This window comes from Anopheles funestus, chromosome 2RL (genome assembly GCF_943734845.2).
Source record: "Anopheles funestus chromosome 2RL, idAnoFuneDA-416_04, whole genome shotgun sequence".
NCBI classification, from domain to species: domain Eukaryota; kingdom Metazoa; phylum Arthropoda; class Insecta; order Diptera; family Culicidae; genus Anopheles; species Anopheles funestus.
Window position 1 is genome coordinate 79917672 of NC_064598.1, and position 24439 is coordinate 79942110.

Consider the following 24439-nt stretch of genomic DNA (forward strand, 5'->3'; position numbering starts at 1 on the left):
AGAAAGAACGAAGAGTGCGTGAGATTGTGCACAACAGCGGCGCAATGGCAGCTCGACTACGGTGTGGTAATGTTAGTAGAGAGTGATCCTTGTCATCGAACGGACAGTTATTCCTGGCTCCGGGTGTGCGCTAAGAAAGGTTGACGAATTTTTAGGTTATAAAGTACTCGGTTTTGCCTTCTCCAGAACGCGACCGGTGAGTGTGAAAAGATTGCAAAACGGTGACAGTAAAAAAAAAGTAGAACAGATCGCAACAAGCGTTGGATTTTTTTTTCGCATTGACAAAGTGATGTGTGGCCTTTTATGGTGTACGCTGCAAATCCTACCGAAAAGAGCCAACGTGGTGTAGTGAAGCATAGACGTTCCTGCGTTCGAAGTAGGCGGGTGTTGGTTTTCCATTCGAGAAGATACCAACAACGGCACTACTTGTGAAACCCAGAGCATTACACGCTTCCTGGACTGTGTGTAACCGGCAAATTTAATCCGGGTGTGCTTTTCGTGGTTTGTGACGCAAACTGTTCTCGTCCTTTCTTTGCCGTGCATGAAGCAGTCAACAGAAGTTTAATTGTTCATTTCCCCGTTTCCGTATTTTTTTTTCTTCGTGGTCTGGATTGATGTGTGGTGCATCATCGATCTCCCTCTTTCTCTCTGTATTTGATATAGGCGACAAAGCATTTGAAGTAGCGCTTTTGAGCAAAACTGAAATAAAAGCAGTTTCCGGATACTGAACGATTCCCGGCAACCGGAAGCAGCAGCAGCAGCAGCGACAGCAGTAAATTTTTACACTCAGATCGCGAGTAATATAATACAGACACAAAATGAGCTGGCAGGATTACGTCGACAATCAGCTTCTCGCTTCGCAGTGCGTGTCGAAGGCAGCCATCGCCGGTCACGATGGTGGCGTTTGGGCCAAATCTGAAGGCTTTGAGGTAAGTGTGCGTGCGTGTGTATGCGTGTTTCGGGCAGGAGAATTGTGATCCTTTGTTTCGCGTGAAAAAGTGGAATTTGTGACAAGAACGGGTAAAATTCGAGTGCATTGGTCTCCCGTCTACGAAATGAAACAGTTCTGTACGAATTAATTGTAAGTGGAAAATGACGCCCAAGGATAGGAAAAAGGATGTCGTCGGCATTTTTTTTTCGCCAACGCGAAAAATTTTGTCCAGAAGAGGGGGGCACATACGTAGGTGAAAGAAAAGTACCGTCTGTGAGTGAGAAGCGAGCAAAAGTGAGAAAGCAGACTGTACCGTAGAATCGTTTCACTTTTGAGGGTGAGCGAGAACGCAAAGCTTTTTTCTTTCTTTCTTCGCACTCTTACTTGGATTTGTTCAGTACGAAAGAGAGTAAAGAAAAAGGGAAGGAGAGGGATGTTAAAAGTGACGTGAGCCATGAGAGTGAGAATCGTAGTGAATTTTATCGTCGTCTGCTCACCAAAGGGTGTGACCGATGAGATGATGGTGATTGCGACGAGATGGACGAATTTGATATATTTCAACAAAAGAATGATCAAATTTTAAGTGCATATTCAATGGAAACAGAAATCTGTGATTGCAGTTACAGCATGGGGGTAGATGTACTGTACGGTGTTAATCCTTCCCTCTGCTTGGGACAGATTACTCATCGTGAGTGAGAATTCTGTGACTCACATATCGTTTTTTTGAGTATCAAAATTTATCAAGAGTTTTGTACTCATGTTCTGGACAATTCCAAAAGGAAGAAATGTACGTTCTCGTACATCTTTTCCTGTTTGTTGTGTTGAATAAAGTACACCATCGAATTTTAGAATGTCCACAATCTGAAAAAAACATCGACACTGCAACAATGAACAGTGAGAAGAAGAACTGACTTGTGCCGGCTCACCAAACGAATTTTCAAAATGGCGCCCTCTTCCCCCCGGGGGAAAGATGTATGATTCGTTCGTTCTCTGTTTCGCGTTGCGTTTGGCAAAGAAGTGTATTGAATGAGTTTTTTTTCTGTAAAATGCATTTTGATTTTTTTTTCGGTGTAATTAAACGTTCGCATCATTTTGATTCATGATTTGATGTACACCGCTTATAATGTACCATTGGGGGGTGATTGTATTTCTCACTGCGCGTTTTATGCTGTCTCACTTTTTGCAACCTTCACTGCTGTGTATCGTGCACGCACGAGAAATCATAGTGGTAGTGGTGCAGGCGAACGTAAAAGTGTTTCGTTCACGCACACCGCTGCGTGTCAGTCGTGATATGGCAATATATAGTAGCAGGGAATTGCACTGACACACATAAATGCTCGCACAACACTGCTTAGCAACGAGTGCGTGTGCTAAAGGTAATCTATATTCCTCAACATACTGCTTTTGAATTTTGCATACGGCATAAAGATGCGTGCACGCGTGTGTGTAGTGGTGCTTTATTCTGCACTCGCGAAAAGAAAGGAACGACAAAAAATGCCGGTGAATTTTAAACCGGTTCGCCGCGTACTTGACTTCGCCAGAAATATGTCTGTGTATGTGGAGAATATTGTTAGTTCGTTGTTTGCACGGCAAGGCGGATGGGGTCGAAGGAAAGGAGGAAAAAATCTATTTGATTGCGCTGGCACTATCCGGAGTTCCTGATTTACCATAGGCGAAAAAAAAATATACATGCCGATCAAATGTTTAACCAACGAAAGTTGAAGCGTGGCCCTCCCGACCTGTGTATTAATTTTTACATCAATGCTCACTACTAATGGTCAACTTTCGCCCTTTGCAACGGCGCACCCGATGCGCAAAAGTACTTGTTTATCTTATCTGCCCGAAAGGCGGCGGCTGCTACTGCTCTTATGAAGGACAGATAAAAAGCGCATGCATATGTGTGTGTGTGTGTGTGTGTGTGTGTGTCTGCCTGCTGTCCAGCCCAATTGGTTGCTTTCAGAATATTGTCATCAACGGTGCTGTTGTTGCAGCAGCAGTTGATTCCATCCATCACAGCATTACATTGTTGCCCTTTGTTGTGTTCCCCTCAGCTGTCGTTCAGTGAACATAATGGAGCAACTGTCATTCATTTGCATTTGGATCGTGTTTATGAAAAAATGTGCGTGCCATATGAATGTGGCGTCCTGCGCCGCTTAACAACTGGTATGGTGCTGCACACTCCGTTGTTGCCAACACGCACGAGACAAAAATGACATTCTTCGTGCGATATGACTCATCGTTGAGAAGGAAGGTTGTTTTTTTCTTCAAATTAATTTAAGCACCAATCATGCGTTACAGTCTGTTTACATGTTTCCTAATGGTATTCTAAAATTGTGGGAAAAATAGCACACAACCGTGTTTCGTATGTAATGTTACTTCCTTTTGGATAATATTTAATGATCTTATCCTTTTTCTTTCAAGGGGGGTATGTGATAAACGGCACCGGTCCACATGGCAGGACGTGGTTCAAATCCCATCCCGACTGTTGCTCTGTAGCAAGGACTGACTATCCGGCTACGTGGTAAAATAAGTTTAGTAAGCCAGAAATGGCCGTCATGACCTGTAAGGTCGTTAAGCCAAGAAGAAGACGAAGATCCTTTTTCTTTTAAGTTTCTTATGTGTGCAGCATACTATCGTGTAGTGGAAGCGTTACAGCGCGAGTAACACACGTTACTCGGAACGAATGATAATGCTATGGACGACATAATGTTTTTTTCCACATCGATCAGGTCACTAAACAAAGTGACGAAAAAACTACCATCGCAAGCAGGACAGAAATCATTCATTTGAAAATGCGGCAGCGTTTTCCTCACGAAACGTAAACAGCACATGTAACTTGTATTAAGCATATCCGTGTATTGATTTGAAATAGTTATGAGATAATCCCGAAACCTTCAACCTCACGAATATGCAGCAGTAGTAGTAAGCATTACACGCTCTTAAAAGACACGTTTATCCGGCCAACGTTTCTCCAGTTATAAGGAATCTTTTCTTATAGAAAAATTGTGTTAAAAAATTTGCATCAGAATGATGGAACGTTTTTAACATTGGAGAAGGAAAGAGGAGTCATGAGTCAAGTCAGTATACATATAGCAGGGCTTAAAGCGAAACGTAAAGGGGAAAGCAAACATTAACTGTTCATTACTTCCAGAAAGTGTACTTCTAACGCACTTCCCGATGATTGTACGGGAATCGTTTGCAAGCAGATAGGTAGTGAGAGCTTCCAAGTGCGTGGATCAACGGTTCGCTGTAGCAATTGAAAACGAATTCAAGAGGAAAACTCGGGTGAGGAAGACTAACCCTCCCATCCGAACATCATTCTCCTTTCCACTGACTTTCGGGCGCAAGAAGTACCCTATTTGGTGCGATTAAATGAGTTTTAACATATGGTAAGCAAATTTATTTCTTTCTCCTTGCGAGCAATTCGCTTTATGTGCCGTCTTTCGGATGCCTTCTTTTTTTGGTGAAGTTGTTTGTTCTTTTCTTTTTTTGTGCCTTTTTGTGGCATTTTCCACCCATTTGGTTTGATGGGATGGGAAGTAGCATAGAAATGCTGTTGGTACTTCTCCAGAGCGGTTTGGGATATTTCTCTTCTGCCAGCACAGGAGTGTTTGTTGATTTAGGTGTGTTCCGTTCCGCAAACCTCCCTCCTGTCTTCCCTATCTGTGGATCTTCTCGTTAGCAATCGATGCTGCTGTTGCATCAATAGGGTGGAAAATGGATAAAGGAAACAAAATGAGCAAAGAACAATATATTAAAAATCCCACAAGTATTTTCTCATAAACACACACGCCGGCACGGGTCCGTTCGTATGTTCCCTTGCGGCGAGGAAAAAAATATCAGTTTTATATTGTTGTGGGATCGGTGGATCGATTACTGATCGGTTGTCTGTCGTCGTTGCAAGCTATGGAACAGGGTTAAAAGGAGATGACAGAATCCATGCACTCCCTGATTATGCTGCAACCTATTCCTCTAAAATAAAACATAATGAGCAGCCCATTTCCAACCGGATCTATCAAGGGCAATGGAAACGGAAAGCGCACTACAAAAGGGAAATGATTCGGACATATCCTAAATGCTACCGAAGGAGGAAATGAACAAAAAACACCGTTAGAATGCCTGCACCGACTGATTGCCGAAGCTCTCTCACTCTCTGGTCCGCAGTCAATTTGTCAAACGTTGATTCTGAAAAAGGAACGATGAATAGTGGCCGGAAATGGCAACTGCTGATAGACGATGGCGGCGGCCGAGAACCAGCACCCAAAAACGCACAATTTGTCGTCGGTCTGCACGCATTCGTTCAGAGTGGTGGACTGATGATGGTTTTTTTTACTTCGCCAAGCGCATCAATTTATTAGAAGATGTTATGCCGGTTTGACTCGACACATGTTCTTGGCAGATCCGTAGGTAAGGACTGCGCCAAGGGGGTAGGCAACAGTACTTGGGGAGCAAAACCAATTTTTCATAGCCACCCAAAGGTATACCTTCAGCATTTAATTTAACAAAGAGTGACTAATGACGGTGTTATGTTGTCTGAGAATTGGCAGTTTTATTTGTTGTAGCTAATGTTTGCTATGCTAATACATGTGGATTATACATTACTAAGTGCATCTTCTGGATGACTCATACCGGATTTTCAATATGCTCTCTCATTTTCAATATTTCTCTCTTAACTTGTTCGAAACAATCAAAAATGGGAACCTTAACATATCTGATGTATTCTGAATACCTTCTTCTCTTTCGCCCTGATAGACCTAAACTAACTGGAAGATGACTGTCTGCCTGACTAGATTTTATTTTATCAATTAGCCGAATAGTCTGTTCTTGCTATTGTTCTGAATAAATAATTAAGTAACGCCAATGTCTCTCCCAAACATCACAAACCGGAACAGAGCTCTCATAAAACACGGTTTGATAGCTCCAGTCACTACTGTAGTTCCAGCAGGAACTTAGGTGTGATTGGAGCCTTTGGCAGCGAATACCCACCACGAATGGAATAAAGAAAGGGAAAGAGAAAGTTTACGCTCTGCTTCGGGCAGTGCATCGAAACCTATCGGAACTTATCCACCGAAAAAGGAGCATATAGTGATGCGATTGGCGATTTCTTTTTTTTGCTTTACAGTTCCGTCTGTAGCCTCCAGAGCCCCCGGTCCAAAGTCTCCAGAAGCATCCGGGATGCATTATAACTCCTGTGAGACTGTAAGATACACGTATTTGGTTGACTTTCGTCGTGCTTGAGAAAAAGGGATACGGGCAGCAACCTGGGGAAGGGCTCATAAATATTCGAACTATTTGAATCCGGTTTGTCTTGTCTTTTCTCCATTTAATGGTTAATGGATGAGATATGAGATGTGCGGTATATGGGAAAGCAAACGCTTAAATCACCGTATCAAATGTGACTTTTTGTGAAGTTTGTTTTGGTATCTTCAATCATGCGCTGTCTTTATAACAAAAAAAGAGCGGAAGAAAGTTAGACGAGAGTTACCAAATCATGAATCATACATATTCATGTAGGGTGTATCCGTAGGTTTAGAAAGCTCTACCCTTAATTTGTCTAACTGAGAATAAAAAAAATTATTTGGAGAGGTAATGCTCGTATGAGAAAATGATGGTCCAATATATTTGAGAATAAGTTTTACAAAGATATTAAAACAAAATTCTCTCGTCATTTTGTTGCTAGACCTTAACTGCAATGCATCATCAACTTAATCTCCAGAATGTCTGTCGACGAGTCATCATTCCTCAAATGGACTTTTATATCGCCTAGGAAGGGGGAATTCTCATGGCCATTGATCGTAAAAACGAACTGCAAATAATCGACGAAGACGACGACAATGATTTTGTCTGTCAGATGATCGGCAGGTTGGCCTCTAAAGCGGGCCGCCAGTGTGTGTTCATGGCACATATTGGTGTTGCATTTTCTGTTGCACCCCATGTGGAACTGCGACGATCGTAACCGTTTCCTTTGCTCTGAGATACAATAATGTAGCGTAGAGTAGGTGAAGGTCGTAGATTCGAAGGTTCCGCCGTCGCAGAACGCGCCAATATTGGACGAGAGACCCGGCCTAGTCAAACTCGTCAATTCCGCAACCTGGATGGTTGGCAGTTGCGGGTAAGGTGTGAGTTGTGTTGTCTAGCCGACTTCAAGGAGGTGGTAGCGAGCAGGATCGCCGGCATCATCGTGTATGTAGGATGGTATGAAATCGCGTGTCCAATTTTAATGTATATACCTTTGCCAATGGCCAAAAAAGTGCCTGTAGACGGGGGAGTCTATATGTCTATCAGCTGTTGTTAGCTTTTGGTCCAATACATATACATACATTGATTTTTAATATTCTATTTTACGGTCGTCTGTGTTAAGGGCCCGGTAGGAAATGGTTTATCCAAATCGGTAAAGGAAACGCGGGTGACTGAAAGAGGAAAGTAGGTGCATTTCGGAATTTCACAGGAAATCCAATTACCCTTGGGCAAGGTCGGGTGATCTGCTAGAGTGCAGGGAGAGTTTTTCCCTCGCTGAAGGCAATCGTGCCAAGGTGACGAACCAAGTGGCGGGGGAAAACATCATGAAAAGGAACATACGAATGGTAGGTTTTGTGGGTCTCCCATACCCGCATATATATATATCAGCTGTGCAAATGTGGAGGTTACACATGCGAGACGGAGTCATCGCGCAATCGAAAGAGGGCTAGATGATGTCGAGCTTCATTCCCTTCTAGAAATGATAAACACAATAAAAGCCAGCATCAAACCAGCTAAGCGAGTTGTTGTTAAGTAATGTAAGCCGGGTTCTGGAACTGACTGTGTGTGTGCTGGTCTCTTGTAGTAGTAATATCAGCAGTATCGGTGCACTTGTGTCACGGCGCAGTATAATGGGCCTCAGATAACTATTTTGTTGTACACAATTGGTGTGCATGCGAGAACACGTCGACGGGTGTAATGTCACTTGTATGTGCAAATGGACACATTCTTGGGTTTCTGTATTGCGTTTTTGTTGAGGCATTTGCTTACACCATACATTCATTAGGATCATTAGAGGGTTGCATTTTATCTGGGTTCGGCAGAGTTGGCTTTTTTATGGTGGCACGAGGACATGGATGCACATTTTATCGTTTATGGAGAGTTAGTCGAGATTCTTCTTATTAAAACATTATTTAAAGTCATTGCAAAATGCACTGAAAAGTAATCTTTATTTCTATATGCATAGATTCAATCTGCTTTTTGGTTTACTTTCCATTTGTTCCCTTGAACAAATGTTTTATTTAGGATTGTTTTCGCTTTCCAGAGTTCCTGATCGAAATCGAACGGACCGAATTTTTTTTTATTGCAATCGCTTCATATGTTTTGATGCAAAAACTTTATCCGATCACTTCTCTCTTGCGTCTAGTCACACCTTGACCTTCAATCGATGCGAGTTGCAGAAACATTCAGACAGTGTTCGTCGTACACAAAGGTGTTCGCGTGTTTGCCATTTTAATAAAAAGCTTGTGAGCGAATAACAGAGCATATTGATTAGCTTATGATGATTGGTGACAAGGAAGCGACATGGATCATCGCGGGCTAGTGGTGCAATGGGGTGAAGTTGAACACGGATCAACATCGTCATCATCAAACAGATCGGACGATTAACAATGCGCTATGCATAGATGTTTGAATAATTACTGCGGGGAATGTCTAGCACACGCGCTCACCTCAAGACTAATGGGAGATGTGTTGTTTTTGTCCTCTCGGATTGCGCGTGTAGTGTCGTCGAGGTTGAAAAGTTGTTGTGGCGTATATACAGCAGGGGACTTTTGACTATGATGGATCTGGTTTTCTGGGTGTGCCATTAACACTTATCGGAAAGGGGGGTAAGTTGTATGGACTTCTCAATTAGTCCGTTTGTGTGGATTGATGCGCTAAAAGGGTTGATGCACAACGGTTGACCTTGTGGCCGGGGGTTTTAGCACAAAGATGAAAGCAAGATTATATGCGTAGTTTGAGGGATCAAGTTTGGCTTTTTTGTTGCCTCAAATTTAAATTTCACGTTTTCTCTATTTTCCATTATGTTCTCTCTAGTTAGATTTAATCGCACAACATGTAGTGTTGATGTAGATATAACTAATAATCGCCAATTAGCTACTATAGCTACTATCCATCGTTCTTAACAGTTCCAGTATTTTGTTTTCCTACGGGCAAATACCTAAATTTGCCGACCAAGAGCATGTTCCTCCGTGTTTTCGCTTAAATTCAATCCGTTCGAATAAGAAAACCGGACGCACACGTTTCGTCGACTGCTTCTTTTACAAGAGGGGTAAACCGTCCCGCCGTCGACGGCTTCTTGTTCTTTCTGTCTCGTGGAACTGGTTGGACCGGTGCTTTCCGGTGGGAAGACTGAAGACAAGCGAGCAAAGATGTTTTTTTCTCTGTTCCTTTTCTTGGGTTAAGGTGATGTGTCACCCGAAGTGTGTGCGCGCATTCGAAATGGAGCGCAACAGGGGAGGGATACGTTTTTTTCTTCTCTCCCCCCGTTCCCTTCGCTTCCCTCTCAGCAACAATACGCACCCAGATCCCGCACCAGACCATCGCACCCTGAAGCTGAAATTGCAACGCATCATCGGAGGGGTAGAACTGGTGGTAGTTGAGCCACTTTTGGAATAGTGGTTGTAAAACGGTTTTACTTCTTTACGTTGGCTAAATTCAAGCTGTGTTCTACGTACAATAGGGGACGAAAACTGAAGAAAGAAAGCCTTAAAGGAGACAACAGGAGTAAAGAAAACCAGATAACGACATTACAGTACCTTACCTTAGTTGGGACATTTTGACATGTCAAAAATTACGCGTGTGTGTGAGAGCGGCGGGCGCGCGTGCCATCGTCTCACATGCGTGCTGTATTGGTGGCGTTTTGTTCTGTTTTGGGGTGTATTTGGTGCGATTCCAATATGACGTTTTGTTGCTAACCAATAATGTTACACCACATCACGTTCCCAGCCACTAAACCCTTCCATCGCAAATTGTGAAGTTTGCATCAACAAATGCACAAAAACAGGGTGGAAAAGTAATATCGCAAACATGCATCATCATTAACATGATCGTTAATGTTTAAGGTACAGGGCTTTGTTTACTAATTTTCTTGTTCGATAAATAATTCGTTGACGATTCGAATGTACTGTAACACAAAACAAAAGGAAGTTTCAAAACATTTTGCGTACGTCGTTAAATGAATGAACAGTTATGGTTCGACTTTTAATTATATTTATTTACTTCACTTATTAAAGGTTTAATATACAATTAGTAACACTTGCTAGTGATTCGATCAGTGGCAGTCCTTTGGTAAAATTTCGTCTGAATGTTTTTTTGCGCTTACTGTGGTTTGAATTTTGACCCAACATCAAAGATCAATGATCGATGATTGATCGATCGAACGAAAGCGAAACCGCAGAAAAGAGGGAAATGGGGAATAGATTGCGGTGATGGTGATGTGGGAGAAGGAACTCACCCCCAAACAGAGAAGAGAGATTTCTCCTGGCCGCAGCATCAGGATACCAGATTATAGTGTTGCGGTCATTGGCAGAGCCATTGGCGAGCTTTTCTATTTTTTGCTACACATTTTTCCGCAACCATTTCGTGTATTCTTAGAATGCCACTGTGCGTTGTACATCACCCTTTCTGTCGCTAGCAGTGCGTACCGGCGAGGAAAGATAAAACAGGGGTAGATAGTGGTTCGACTTCGATCCGTATGTTACGCTATTTTATCGGTAAAAATTTAGCGACCGATTGAGCTGATGCAGCAATTGCGTCGTGTACAATCGTGAGTGCTGTTGTCTGTGGCGCGTCGTGACGAGTTGCACTCGAATCCGGCATATGACGTAATGGGTCGGCACAAGTGAAGCATTTAACGTGTTCGATTAGTCATCTTTGCAATCGCTCTGTGTGCCAAGATGATGAGGCAGGAAGGTGATCGTTTAAAACCGATGACTTTATGTATGAATCAGGAAATGGTTTATTCTTGTCGTAAAAATCTTTGTTAATCATAGCTGTTTTCTGAGAAAGAAGATTTCTTTTTTTTGTTGCTACCCTCCTCACTCGGAAGCGCAGGTTTTGTAAACCAACTGTATCGCCACGAGGCCGAACAATCCACGTGGAAACATGAAACCGAAATTATTCCATCGGTCTGGTGCGTTTAGCCGTTCCGAACCGAAGTAAAAAGACAGTTGGCAGACGGAGACGACCTCTCTCTTTCCGCTCCAGGTACGAGTTGCATTTTTGTTTCCTTTCTCACTCTTCACCATGCACATCACACCCCTCCACCCATCATCCCGATAGTGGATAAAAAAGTGGTTCGTAGTCCCGTGATTTTCTTCCCATCTTTTCCCGACTTCGGAGTGCATCGGTTGATTAGTTAAAGGAATGATTTTTCTTCCTCATCAACGGTTGGCGCACATTCCTGCCATCGTTAACCAAGGTTTGACCATTAAGTCATGCTCGTTGAGTGAAGGGAATGATTTTGCGCTAATGATACGGAAAAATGGGCCTCCGACCACCCCTCCCGATATTTACCCAATGAGGAGGGATCCGCCTTTTAGGTTTGTGGCTGGTCAGTAGAACCGAACACTATTGCCTGTGTTTTAAACTCTTCTGTTCTTGTTTGTCTCTACCTATCTGTTTGAGCTGTCTGTGTGTGTGTTTGCGTAGCTTTGCAGTAATGACGTGATAATTGATTAAATGGTAGAGGATAAAGACAACTCACTAATTTCTTCCTGTGTATCGATGCGTCCTAGAGCTGGCGTTGAAAAAATTGTAGCTGGCTACTATTAAACGTTCCTTTTTTTCCTACTTTCCTCGCTAGGTGTTTACCGAAGGAGTAAATGACCACGGATAAAAGAACACCACCACTGTTTCGGGAGACTGAGGAGAAGGGTTGTTGAAAAGTGGATCGCTTTATACAGAAGCTGGCACCTCGCTTAAATCCATCCGTGTGTGCAATTTTTATGAAATTGTTACAAAACAATAAACTTGGTGTGGTGTGTGTGTTGCGCGGTGAATGAAAATGTAAAAATGCGCAAAGTTAGCAAAATGTTGCGTATGTGTCTCTGACTGAATCGACAATTTTCTTGTTTTGTACACCTTCTTTACCTTTTCATTGCTTATCCCCTTCCGCTCTGTGTGTGTGATTGGGGGGTGGTGGAGGAAAGATGGAATTTTATTTATTTTTGAGTAACCCGTTTCGAAGCCACCGACTTCTCCGCCAGACTTAACTCATCCAACCGATTGTGTTTTTTTTTGGTGTGTGCACCTTTTTTTCGAGTTCATCGTGAAACGGTCAAGTGCCTCAGTCTCCGATTCGTGCTTTGGCTGCGATTTCATTTTATCCATCGTTCTTTTACATGGTGCGGTTTTGGTTTTCTTGCGGCGTTTTTAACTCATTATCGCTAGAAAGTGGAAAGATCAACGAGTACAATTTTTTTTTTTGGGAGCGAATGCGCACCGGTTTGTTTGGAAACGGTGTCACGAACGCTAGGGGTGTAAGGGTTGTTTATAGGAAGGTCATTGAATAGGTGTTGCTTTTTTCCTCCGGTAAAAGAAAGATGTTAGAAATGCGGGAAGATAGCGCACCCTGATCAAAAGAAGCGCAAAGACACCGGAAGGAGAGGACCTACGAAAGTCCTACCTTTCGCTGGTTGGGAAGGAAAAGGTCAATGGTTGCGAAAGTGAAGTGTTACGACTTGGTCGGGTTGGTAGTTGATTTTGGAACGTTTTTGCAAGGTGAAGGTGGTTATGATTCATATACCATTGGTTGGCAAATATTCCATGACACTCTCTGGGTACATGATTTCTTTCAGAAAGCAGAAAGAAACAAAAAAAACCCCACGAACCTGTGCAGTTGCTAGTGTGATCTACTGGAAAACTCGTTGGCCCAAATCGAACTTAATTGCCCGGAACGTCCACACGATATATGAGTTTCTTTTTGTGGTCTTTGCCCGATTGCCGGCAGTGGGTTCGTCGTCTCGAATGTTTCCTCTTCAAGATGAAGTAGCTGACGACGATGGTGCTATATCCTTCCCCTTTTCGACTTGCCGGTTTGGCGAAAGTTATCGTGGCAGAGGCAAAGGTGGAAATATGATATCATACAAAGCACTAGTACGTTACGCTCCAATTTGCTGCCAGCACATAGACGCATCTGAAACGCCAACAGTAGCCGGTTGAAATTGGACATCCACACACTAGCACGCGAAAAAAGTGTGTGCTTAGTTACATGTTATAAGAGGAGAAATGGGAGAAGTGCACGAAACCTTATTTTTTGTTGGTTTTTTTTTGTACCTTTGTACCTCTAAATTTAGGAACATTTAGCAGATAAAGATGATATAAGTTCGCTTTTCAGAAGCGGTTGAAAGGAATCTGAGAACGATCGTGTTTAATCGAACACGTGGAAGATGTCACATACTATCTCTACGAATGTATCTGAACGAGTTCGTGATGTTGATCACCGTACCATAGCACAATTGGGTGTTTGTGCGGTAAAAATAGGAGTAGTTGGAATTTGGCGAAAGTTGTACCTCATGGGGTGATGCTTAGAATTGATTTTTTTTTCGAACCGAATCGTCTCTAGTGTCCGTATCTAATGGTGAAAGATCGATCCTTAAATGAAAGCCAGTAGGGGTACGTACGTGTGCGGTTGCAAGAATTGTGACGGAATGCCGATCACACATGGTACGAATGCCTTCAACATGCCGGCGGGACCCCCTTCGGAGGGCCAATCATTATTCCATTTTTGGCATCCAAACACATGCCACCCCACTGTTCCTAACATCCAACAATGAACACTTCACTCCATTTTGGTCACAGGAATTTGGTCTACCAAGAGCAACTTTCTTCATCGATGCCGATGACCTTCACAACAATCCTACGATGTGCGAGATCAGTGTTTCGACTTTTACCGTACACTCCCCAAGCTACTCGTTCCTATCCCGGCCTGGGGAGGGGATTGTTTTCTTTGGATCTTTTCGAAGCGTGCCAATTTCTATGCCGGTTTGCTAATTTTAGATGTGCGTGTGTACATCGGGGGTAGGATTGCGTTTTGCATTCGGTCTGTAGCACTCTTTAAGTTGGAATTGCTGAGCGAGTGAGACGATTGCACCCGGGTGTTTTGAGAAGAGAAGGGAGAAGATCATGTGCAATTTCGTTCACTGTAGCCATAAATAGGCTGAATGTTGGTTTGCATTGCGCCTCCCATAGCTTTATCGGTTTTGATGTCCATTATGGGTAAACGGTACATCGACGGACGTCATCAGTCGGTGATTTGCACCGTTTGGTTGTGTGTGCGCGTCCATTTCCAGCATCTTTAAATACTACCCTTAAACCGTACCACGCGGGGGAAAAAGTCTTCACTGGGAGAGAAAAAATTAGCTACTTAAAAGGTAAAAAAGTGAGGACCACCACCGCACGCGTGAGAAGGAAAACGCTAAGGAGACCGAGAGTAGAGTGCGCCACACACATAAACGCCCTTGCCGCGTCATTTAAAGCACGTTTCATTTCCCGCGATATGACCACATTTGGGCAGTAGTAGAGTGTGCGCTCGATCCGTGTGGTGACGATGATTCAGAACCACGATCCGATCACGGTTTGTGCCGTGGTGGAGGTCTTTCTCTCTTTTCCCTCCCACCACAGCAACTTACCCACAACGCAACACAGGGACGCAAGCGGAGGGTGTCTATGGTTAGGATGGTTTAATGTTGTTATGCCTACGGCGCTTTATCTTATGTGGTTCTGGTGTTTAAATCCTATTTTGTCAAACCCACGGAGACGTACAGGTTTCGCTGTTGTACGTCATTGCCGCTAGTAGGTTAAGATACAGCCCCCACCGTATGTAGTACGTACGGCGTGCGACGATCGTTGATCCCCACCCCATGCGCGTATGTGTGTGGTTCTCATGTCGTAGGTTAAGTTTAGTTAGGGTGATGGCAGGTTTTTCTTCTCGGAGCCATGCGGATCGTGGAGTTCTGGTCGGGTATGAAACAAACAATGCTAAATATAGACGTATCAAAGAATTGTGGACGAAGAGATGGATGCTGGCGGGGTGGTGTTTTGAACGCCCGTGGAGTTTCTCGTGTCCCGCATAGACAGGATGGTTGTCCCGTGAGTTGTGAATGCACGTTGATCTATGCAGTGTTTTAACACGGTATATCTCGGCGAAGATCAAACCTTTTATATGCGTGTGGTACGCTGGATGCTTAGACAGGTCAGATTTATGTCTTCAGTCAATTGTAAATTGATTAAATAAGAATAACATAGTTTCTTCACCTTTTAAACTTTTGTTCTTCTGGACATGGATCAGGTAGTTCTATATTTTACGTAAAGTGTTTCATCGGAGAACACACAGGGTTACCTTTACGAGCTTACTATCCATAGTTTCTGAATATCTGTCACTTGAATTATGCATAGTCAACGAGTCAGTTCTCCGTATATGGAGAGAACACGAACACGAGTTTATTATTTAAAAGCTACTGAACACACTGTCATGTTTGGGATATGTATGTTAAAGCATGATAATTATAAAGATTCTTATATGTCATTGATTATATATTGAAAGTAATTGATTTGTTTAATATTTGTTCCTTTAAATTGAGTTGAAAGAAGTGATCGACATCGGTACACCTCGGTAAAGGTAGATGCAGGAAAGTAAAAGTAACAGCTCGCTTTCCTCAGTTGAAAAATATCCCTTGCTGTGAGACATCCGCTGACCGAATGCGGAATAAGGTGAAAGTTATTACCATTCTCCATCAAAACCGCGCCACCGTGTGTATATCCATCCTTCCTCTACAAGATTCGGTAGAAGTTGGGTATGGAACGTAATGCTCGTTATATGATCAAGATATGATTAATGGTGAAGTGGTACCCCGGTCAACACACAGACGTTGTGTCGCACGTTAGAGCATAACCCGTTTTATGAGTTGTCGACGTTTTCCCTCGGCTACAGTTGACGCGCATATACTCTGTTTTGATTTGGAAATTTGATTGAGCGAAATTTCTCTCCAACAAATGATTGTGCGGTTGTCACATCACTGTTTTATCAAACACCCAAACAATCAGTCGGCCGCGGTCTCGGTGTGTTGTTGTTGTGCCCTTGAACGACCTCGGTAATAGCAATGACTCCATGGGTTTTAAGTACATCGCATAAGAAATTGATGACTTGGGGACATAGATGAAGGAGGGAGTGGGTATGGTTTTGATATGTTGTATCACTTGATCGTTGAGGTTTTCGTTTGGATAAAGTATCATATGTGCATCTTGGGATCATACAGAGATTATAAAAATATTTCCTTTTTTTTATTCCTCTGGTAGGTGAAACAAGGTTCATTCGAAAATGTCTTTCAAAAATTGCGTGGTAGGACGTCGTGGCACAGATTTACGAATTGCGGGAGATGCTGTTAAAAATAACATTTCGCCGCCTGGCTTTTGCCACTTTCTTCACGCACATATTAGTTTAACTTTTTCACGGTTGCACCACCTCTGTCTCGATTGGTTGTGTGTGGACTACGGGCAGCGGCGCTCGTCTTACGGTTGGAATTCGGAGACGAACATCCTCCAATACCGTGAGGCGCACTGAAAATGGAGACTCTGCTATTCGTATCGTGTGCAACGTTTCGGTATGAATGACGTTTTATAACGAGCCGAAACAACCGTGCGCACCTTTTTGAATTTGAGTGGTACTAAAGCGGTAATAATTTAATGTACGATGAACTCCTCCCATCCCTCTTGTTTTTTTGGGGTGTATACAATCCAAATGTGTATGCCCACACGAATAGTAACACTGTTGAATTAATCGTCCGACGATGGAGAAATGTGTACAAAAAGGGTGACAAAATGGAGCAGTGCACAACAGTTTCTTCTGTTTTTTCCGACTCTCCGATTGTCACTATGCGTTAATCGATTTGTAACCAAAGGAAGACAAAAAGCTCGCTGTTATGTCCGTTGTCATCTCTACTACATCTTACTCTTGGCGTCGGTTACGGGTTTACGTGCGTGAAAGAAAATTGTGCGCCTGTTACAGTTCGTTAGGTACGCTTCCGTTACAATTCGCAACATTTAGCCACTAATGTGCACGCTTTAGTCACGGAATTTAGCACGTGTGTGTGTATGTTTGTGGTGGCATTTAATTTGCTTTGTTCCATTCGATAAATGGAGGGATGGTCGGCGGGGTGAGTCTGTTTGTAAATGAGTGTTGGACATCTTGGAAAGTTTCATTACGCTGAAAGATCGAGAGATAGATAGAGAGAGAGAGAGAGAGAGTGACACACCCGATCAAATAATATCTCGATAAGATCAGAAGGTTTTTGGGTATTGTTTCGCATTTTTCACTCAATTCATCTCTCTAATTACATTGTTACAGAAAACAAAATGTGTGTACTTTTTTTTGTGTATGCCAATGTTGAACAAACGTCTCTTTCCACTCATTCAATTTGCAAAATTGTTGCTGTCGTCTGCAAACTCTTCTGTGTGGCATTTTAATTAGCTCCGTCCGAAAGCGCACGATGCCCTTCCGTGAGGTCTCGCACGGGGAAGTTATTTGTTTTGTGTTATGTGGCACATGCTTCGAATGAGTGTGTATTAATGCTATTTTTAAAAACTGTGTCAATCGAAACTGTGGCCATCAGACGAGGGGTAGAATGAAAAGAGAATGAAAGGGAGGTTAGCATTTCTTCTTCTATTCAAGGACAATTATTCATCTGAATGTACATTCAGAGCATAGCTTAATTTATTGTCACCTTGGCTTTGTTTATACACTCTTGGAATCGTGTGCGAATGTCTCGCATAAAGCACGCAGTAAATATTCTTTATAAACGGGGAGCAACTGTGTTTGGAAGGTAAGAAGTATTTAAATATACGTAATTTGTCTAGATGTGGGATGAAGATCTCGTCGTGCGTAATGGGATTTAGGGAAAACAAGTGTATAATAAAGCCGTTTGTTACATTTTAAAACATGGAATTGAATTACCTTGTAGACATGTCACAAACTGCTGAGTCCCCCGGGCTAAGACATTTGACAGATCTTTTCCCAACATCGCTTCACAGCGATGGTTACTTTCATTCTTCTTTTTCGTTTATTACGAGGTAAATGAGCTGTTTAAAGTAGGTCAAAAACAGATACACTACTAATCATGGGAGGGAGGCCACAAGTTAACTGATGGGTGACATCTGTGGAGATCTGGAGATGGACGGCATCAGTCGTCAATCGTTGGCATTCGATGTTCTTGTCACTCATTTCACGCGAACTTTAATTAAAAGCAGATTTTATGTCATTTACAATCGTTTAACCTTCATTTTGTTTGTCTATTCCATCCATTGCAGGTGTCGAAAGAGGAGGTTGCCAAAATTGTACAGGGATTCGACAAAACCGAACTGCTCACATCCGGCGGAGTGACTTTAGCGGGCCAGCGTTACATATATCTTTCCGGCACTGACCGAGTGATCCGTGCCAAACTTGGCAAAACCGGTGTGCATTGTATGAAAACGCAACAGGGTAAGTAGAGTGTGTGGAGAGCATGCAATTTTAACAAAGTAATAGCAACACCGCTGAAACATTCTATCAAGTTTGAAACGCAATGACTGCAGCGTTAGGTATTATAGATTTATGATAAGAAGAGCACATATGCTTTCTTAGCGCGATATACATGTACAGGGCGCACAAAAGGACCGATGTTGTGTGATGAAGTGCGACTGAGTAGACAAAAAGATAGGGCCATAATGCATTTGTCACGTTTCGACGTTTAATGCCAGTAGGATTTGTTTGCTTATCAAACATTGCAGCGTTTGTTTTTTTTCGCTCTTTCATGTATGTACAGCTTCTAGAGATGTTGTATCCAACCACAACAATAACAAGACTCGGAGTGCAGCGGAACATAATCGAGGTGACGCTGTTAGACTGTACAATCAGCAAGTTTTGTTTGTGCCTTATTGGAAGAAATGCAATTGAGTGTCAGTCCATTACGTTGTAGATCTTGCCATAGCAGTTACACACCGTTTAGGAATGGTATTGATAGACAGAACTCTTACAAAACAAAAAAAAAATCTGGTTAGAGAGCTTCCAATTTATAATATCCCAGAACCAGTTGTTACCAGCTGAAGGTGCGTTTGCCGTTTATAGAGTAAGGGAATAGTTGCATTTCTTAATGTCGTACAATTGTGGCTCAAAGATGTGAACCAGATTGAAAACTAAGACGAGATGATAATAGTTGTTATGGAAGATGGATTGAATCTGGATCTGATTCCATGATTTTGCTTGGCTTTTTTCTATTTTTTCCCTTTTTGAACCGGTTCTTCAGTGGTCTCCAGCGTAATCTAGAATGATTGGAAAATAGAAAAGAGTTGGAGAATAAGAAAAATACGGCTGCTAATGTGTGCCCGTACTCAGTGAGATATTTATTGATGATATTCTGCTAGATGTTGTTGCTATCACTTGTTCTAAATGTTGTTTTCTTATCCTTAAATTACAAACTGCATTACTCATAACGGATGTTTCCTTTTCTTCTTTTTTTCTTTCTATTTTCTCGTTCTTTTCCATTTTTCTGTGTGTGTCTATAATGGTTGGGGTGCGTTGCGTTGCGTTATCATCTTTATTGGTTCCGTTCTCTGTTCCATCATACTCGTCGCCATTGCTGCCACCGGACGCATATGCTTCTCCATGGGAATATACCACCACCTCTATCTACTACCTGCATTAAATGATACTTGCCCGCAACACCCGCAACAACATCATCGGTTTCGCATTAACAACAATTTCATTCTGCACGGGAATTGTGGCGCCTGTTTTCGGTCGATGGTTTGTGTGCGCGTGTGTGTGTTTGGGGGATGTATTTATGCATTTGTTTATGCTGTGTTGAATTACGGGTTGATTTATGTGTGTTTATGGTGCGTGTAACACGTTCGATAATGTAGCTGTAATAGTATCAATCTATGAGGAACCCGTGCAGCCCCAGCAGGCGGCATCCATAGTAGAAAAGCTGGGCGATTATCTAATTACCTGTGGTTATTAGAAGGAAAAATCAATCGTATAGGGGCGTGGAACGGTCGAGGAAATTGGCAGAAGTGTGTGAGTTGATAAGAGAGAAGAGCAGGAGTGATGAAGGAACCCTAAATAGAATAGAGAGAGAGAGAGAGAGCAAGAAAGAAGAATACCGTGAAGAGAGATTGCCCCCCTCCGGCGGTGTCCGCGCGAGTTTAGTGTTCGGTGTGTGTGTATGTGCGCCGAGTCTAGTGTACGTGTGTGTTTGGTGAAGTGTGACTGTCACACGTGTGGTTGTTGTTTGGAAAAAATATAGACGAACCATTTCTGTCCTCCCTCGCGCCTGGAATGGAATGGTGCACAATCACGTAATACTGCACACACACACACACAGCAACTACGACCCACAGCATTATCACATCGCCGCCGACACTCCCGTAACAGTCTCGTAATGCAGCATCGCAGCAGCAGCATCATTCTAGGACGGGTTTCTCGTGCAAAGATCCACGGAGGTAGAAGATCCGAGAAGAGAGTAAGAACGTGCAGGCAAAAAAACAGAGAACAGAAGCAAAAAACATGAAACGGAGCGAGAATGGTAAAACACATGTGGAGGAAATATACTTTCATACTGCTTTTTATAATTTAAACACTAGAAACACACTTGAATAAAGAGTCGAAGTTGAAGAAGATACATACAACAACAAAAAACAAGCATAGATCGAAACATATGAACCTACTATGGATTGGATAATGGAATTTGGAAAACTTCATCGTCGGATGAGGAAATGGAAGGAAAGAACATACTATTTTGTGAGTGTGTGCGTGTGTGCATGTTTGTTGATGGTGTGGCGGGGCAGAGGGAAATGTAGTCGAATGAAAGGAAGGTTGGATGAAGTTTCCCCTGTTCTCCTGTTCAACAACCGGCAACGGATTATCGGAAAGTTCGATATCGACGAGTGTGTTTGAATGTTTGGAATAGTTGCATAGTTTGCGTAGTAGAGGAAACTACCAACTGCCAGCAGTATTTCCATAGACATATTCGTGATAGTAACGAATGACAGCCATCTTAAAACCCCCGCCGATAACACACGTGCCGTAACTATAATGCACGCACGCACCCACACATAAATTGCGATCACTGGTAGAGTGAATTGTTTAAATGCAGTCTAAAATAGAGTTTGGTTAGGAAAAAGGTAAAGAAGGTAAGTTGCAGAAATATTCTCTAATTGTTGCAGAATGCAATGCATTAAGGAGAAATACAATTACATGTAAAACCAGGCAGAGAAGAAGGAAACATCTACAGCAGGAAAAAAAAGGTAAAGATATACACAAACACAAGCAGTTCAAGATCACGTTCAGATCTCTCTAGACGGAAGTGAATGTTAGGAAAGGAAACGGTAGCAGAAGCGCGAAGTGGTGAAGAAGGTGCACAATAGATACGAAAATACAACAAACAAAATGACGCGTGAAAAAAAAAATGGACAAATTCGACTATTATAGTGACACAAATACGGTCAGAGAAAGAGGAGTAGTGGAGAGAGAGATTGCATAATTAGGATGAAAATACAGTGTTTAGCATACAGAGAGAAGACTGCGTAGAGGGAAAAAAGATACAGACGATAGACGTACATTTGTAGAGTGACCATTAAAGATTGGGGACACACATACTGCTAGCAAACGTGCAAGAAAGACAGAGAGAGAGAGAGACAGAGAGACGTACAGTGGACAAACACTAAGGACTAAAGAAGAAAATGTGGAAGGACACATCAGACGGGATGACAGCAAAACACCCCGACAACAACGGTACGGTACGAGAGGAAATAATAATAAAAAAATATTGATAATACTGTGTAAGCTTAAAATTTTGTTTGTTTTTTGCCTAAATGATGTGTAAAATGTGGCTAAGCGAAGTAATAAAAGTAAAGAAAAGCTCTACAAAAAAAAAAAAGAAAACAAAAACAAAACCCCCCCCTGGTTGGTTAGTTGGTTTGCTGTCCGAGGAAAGATAATATTGGTGTGTGATAAGAAGGCAAGAGAAAACGGAAAAAATTGGATCCTTTGCTGTTTCGGCTTTTCCACTACGGACTGCAACACTCATGAACGCCGCGTGTATTGTGTAAGTAACGATTTTTCCCTTTGGCCATTTTCTCCACACACTCACCTTCCACCCTTTATTATACTCCAATTTTAAGTGTGAGAATAGGGGTGATGATAAAGTTTACCCCATTTTGCCGGTGATGTACAGAAAGGTTTTTCCTACACCTGCGATTGTTGCTCCCTTTCTTCTCGTAACACTCTGTCTTACGACGACGATCAATTGTATCGTCCGTCTTTTTGCTCGATATTTCAAAAAACGGGAATAACCTTTTTGAAGGAGCTTTCGAATTCCCTCTGAAGCTATCGCGCTGTGTTTCTAGCTGGTTTCTTAACGATGGCCTCAGATCATGGTGGTTTTTGTTTTGCCACCGGTCAGGCTGTCTCGTGTTTGTACATTTTTTGTTGTTGGGAGACTTCTAGTCATTTCTTCCCGTTTAGTGAACGATTGAACAGTTGGTGACTATGTTTTGAAACCGAGGAAAAGATGGGAAAAGAGTAAAGGACTCTTACCTGTTCAAGAGGCAGCACAACTCTGAACGATGTGACGTAATGGTAGTAAACTACAAAACCACATAAAAGTCAAGCCATGTGGGTTGTTTGTTTGCTAACACTTTCCCGAAGTGGAAAAACGTTGAAGGTAGAAAAGCAGAAGAAGAAAAAATCTAGCAAAAAGCTTTTATAGCCGGAAAAACTGTAACCTCAGAAATGGTGTAATGGTAGAAGAAGATAAAAGAAACCTCACATATACAGCAGAACGGGAAGAACGAGATACTAACATTAAAAGACTAACACCATAGTGAAACAAAACAAAAAGAAAAAAGAGTGGAAGAGAAAGAACAGCAGAAGAAGAAGAAGATAAAAAGAAGGTAACATAATAAATGCGAACAAAATATTAGGCGGCAGCGAATAATAAGGCGCAACTAATGAAACATAAAGAGCGGTCAAACGAAAGCACACAACACAAACACACAAATTGAGTGATAATATACTAAAAAAACGAAACAAACAAAAAACAAACGCATAAGAAGAGTGAAAGTAAGGCGTGTAGTGGAAAACGGAAAAGGGGAAAAAACAGTGGTAGAGAATAGGAGGTGGTCAGGGAGAACGAAAAGAAAAGGGCCATCGGAAGCAAAAACATCAAACAACAGAAACAAAATATATACAAACCAGTACACATACATGCATTATAGATATACGCATAATGCGAGCGTAAAATCATCCATCTCCTTAAATACGACAAAGAGAAATCGAAAAAAAAAACCGAACGCAAAAAGCGGAGGGTGTAGTACCTACCGGCCGGCTGCTGCTGCTGTATGAATGAGCGCCAGAAAGCGCACAAGAATGGTAATGTGAAACACTTGAGCAGTACAGTAAAGAAAATGTAAAAAAGGACATTTCGTAAGAGTTGTGTCGTAAAACTAAGACATTCGAAAGTAGTTTGATTTATTGCTAAATTGTTGACAAATTATACATATGTACATTTCTTCTTTGTAGATTTGCTTCTTTTGCAGCTTGAAGTTGTTTCTTCTTTCTCTGCAGCGAACACACCTTAGTAATCAGCTGATAAGCAGTAAACATTGGCACTAATCGTCTAAAAGGTGTGCGGTGGTGTGTGATATCTCAAGTGGGTTTGATTTAGTGTTGGTTGATTAACGATAAGAAGAGCTGATAAATTATGATTGGACTTTTAACCTTAGCTGTTTTTTGAGTAATTTAGCAAAATTTATAAATTGATGTGTTTTAATGCGAATTTGTTGAAATACGTTTCTTTTCACTCAAATATTACTTTAAATAAAAAAAACTAAAAAATAATAAAAAAATAAAAAAAATCTAAAAATTTGAAAATTTCTTAAGGCTATAGCCTTAGCTTTTTTTGAGTAATTTAGCAAAATTTTATAAATTGGTGTATTTTTAACCGAATTTGTTTAAAAAAGTTTCTTTTCACTCAAATAATGCTTTAAATTAAAAAAAGAGTAAAAAATAATAAAAAATTCAAAAAATTGAAAATTTACTAAGACTCATTTTTGCACCAAGTTTTGCCTATAACTCTGTCGGTATCCAACGGATCGCCAATCTTTAACCTGTGGTCGGTAGATGGCACCAATGGCTACATTTTCTTCTTGGACGGCCATGCCCTCAGATGTCTGTGCCAGAAGTTATTCGAGGAACCAAGTTCCATACCCTGTTTGAGAAAATGTAAAATTTTCCTCATTTTTCTGCAATTCAGCAAAATTTTTAAATGTGATATATTTTATTGCGAAGTTGTTGCAATAAGTTTCTTTTCACTCAAATATTGCTTTAAATTAAAAAAAGAATAAAAAATCAGAAAAAAAATTCAAAAAAATTTTCCACTCGAAAATTTCATAAGGGGTACCCCTTGCCATTTTTTTGAGAAGTTTAGCAAAATTTAAAAATTTGTTTTATTTTAATGC

At 41.7% G+C, this 24439-nt stretch overlaps 1 protein-coding gene across 2 annotated transcripts; it reads left to right on the forward strand.

Moving 5' to 3' along the window:
• Positions 1 to 25: 25 nt before the first annotated feature.
• LOC125763663 (profilin) lies at positions 26 to 23399 on the forward strand. Of its 2 annotated transcripts, none has more exons than XM_049427010.1 (4): positions 26 to 139; positions 664 to 929; positions 18257 to 18428; positions 19844 to 23399. In XM_049427010.1, the coding sequence occupies exons 2-4, from the start codon at positions 819 to 821 to the stop codon at positions 19939 to 19941; spliced, it is 381 nt and encodes a 126-aa protein (XP_049282967.1). In that variant the 5' UTR covers positions 26 to 139; positions 664 to 818; the 3' UTR covers positions 19942 to 23399. The 2 variants fall into 2 exon arrangements, with proteins under 2 accessions (XP_049282967.1, XP_049282966.1); XM_049427009.1 differs by having other exon boundaries at positions 63 to 196.
• Positions 23400 to 24439: the final 1040 nt, after the last annotated feature.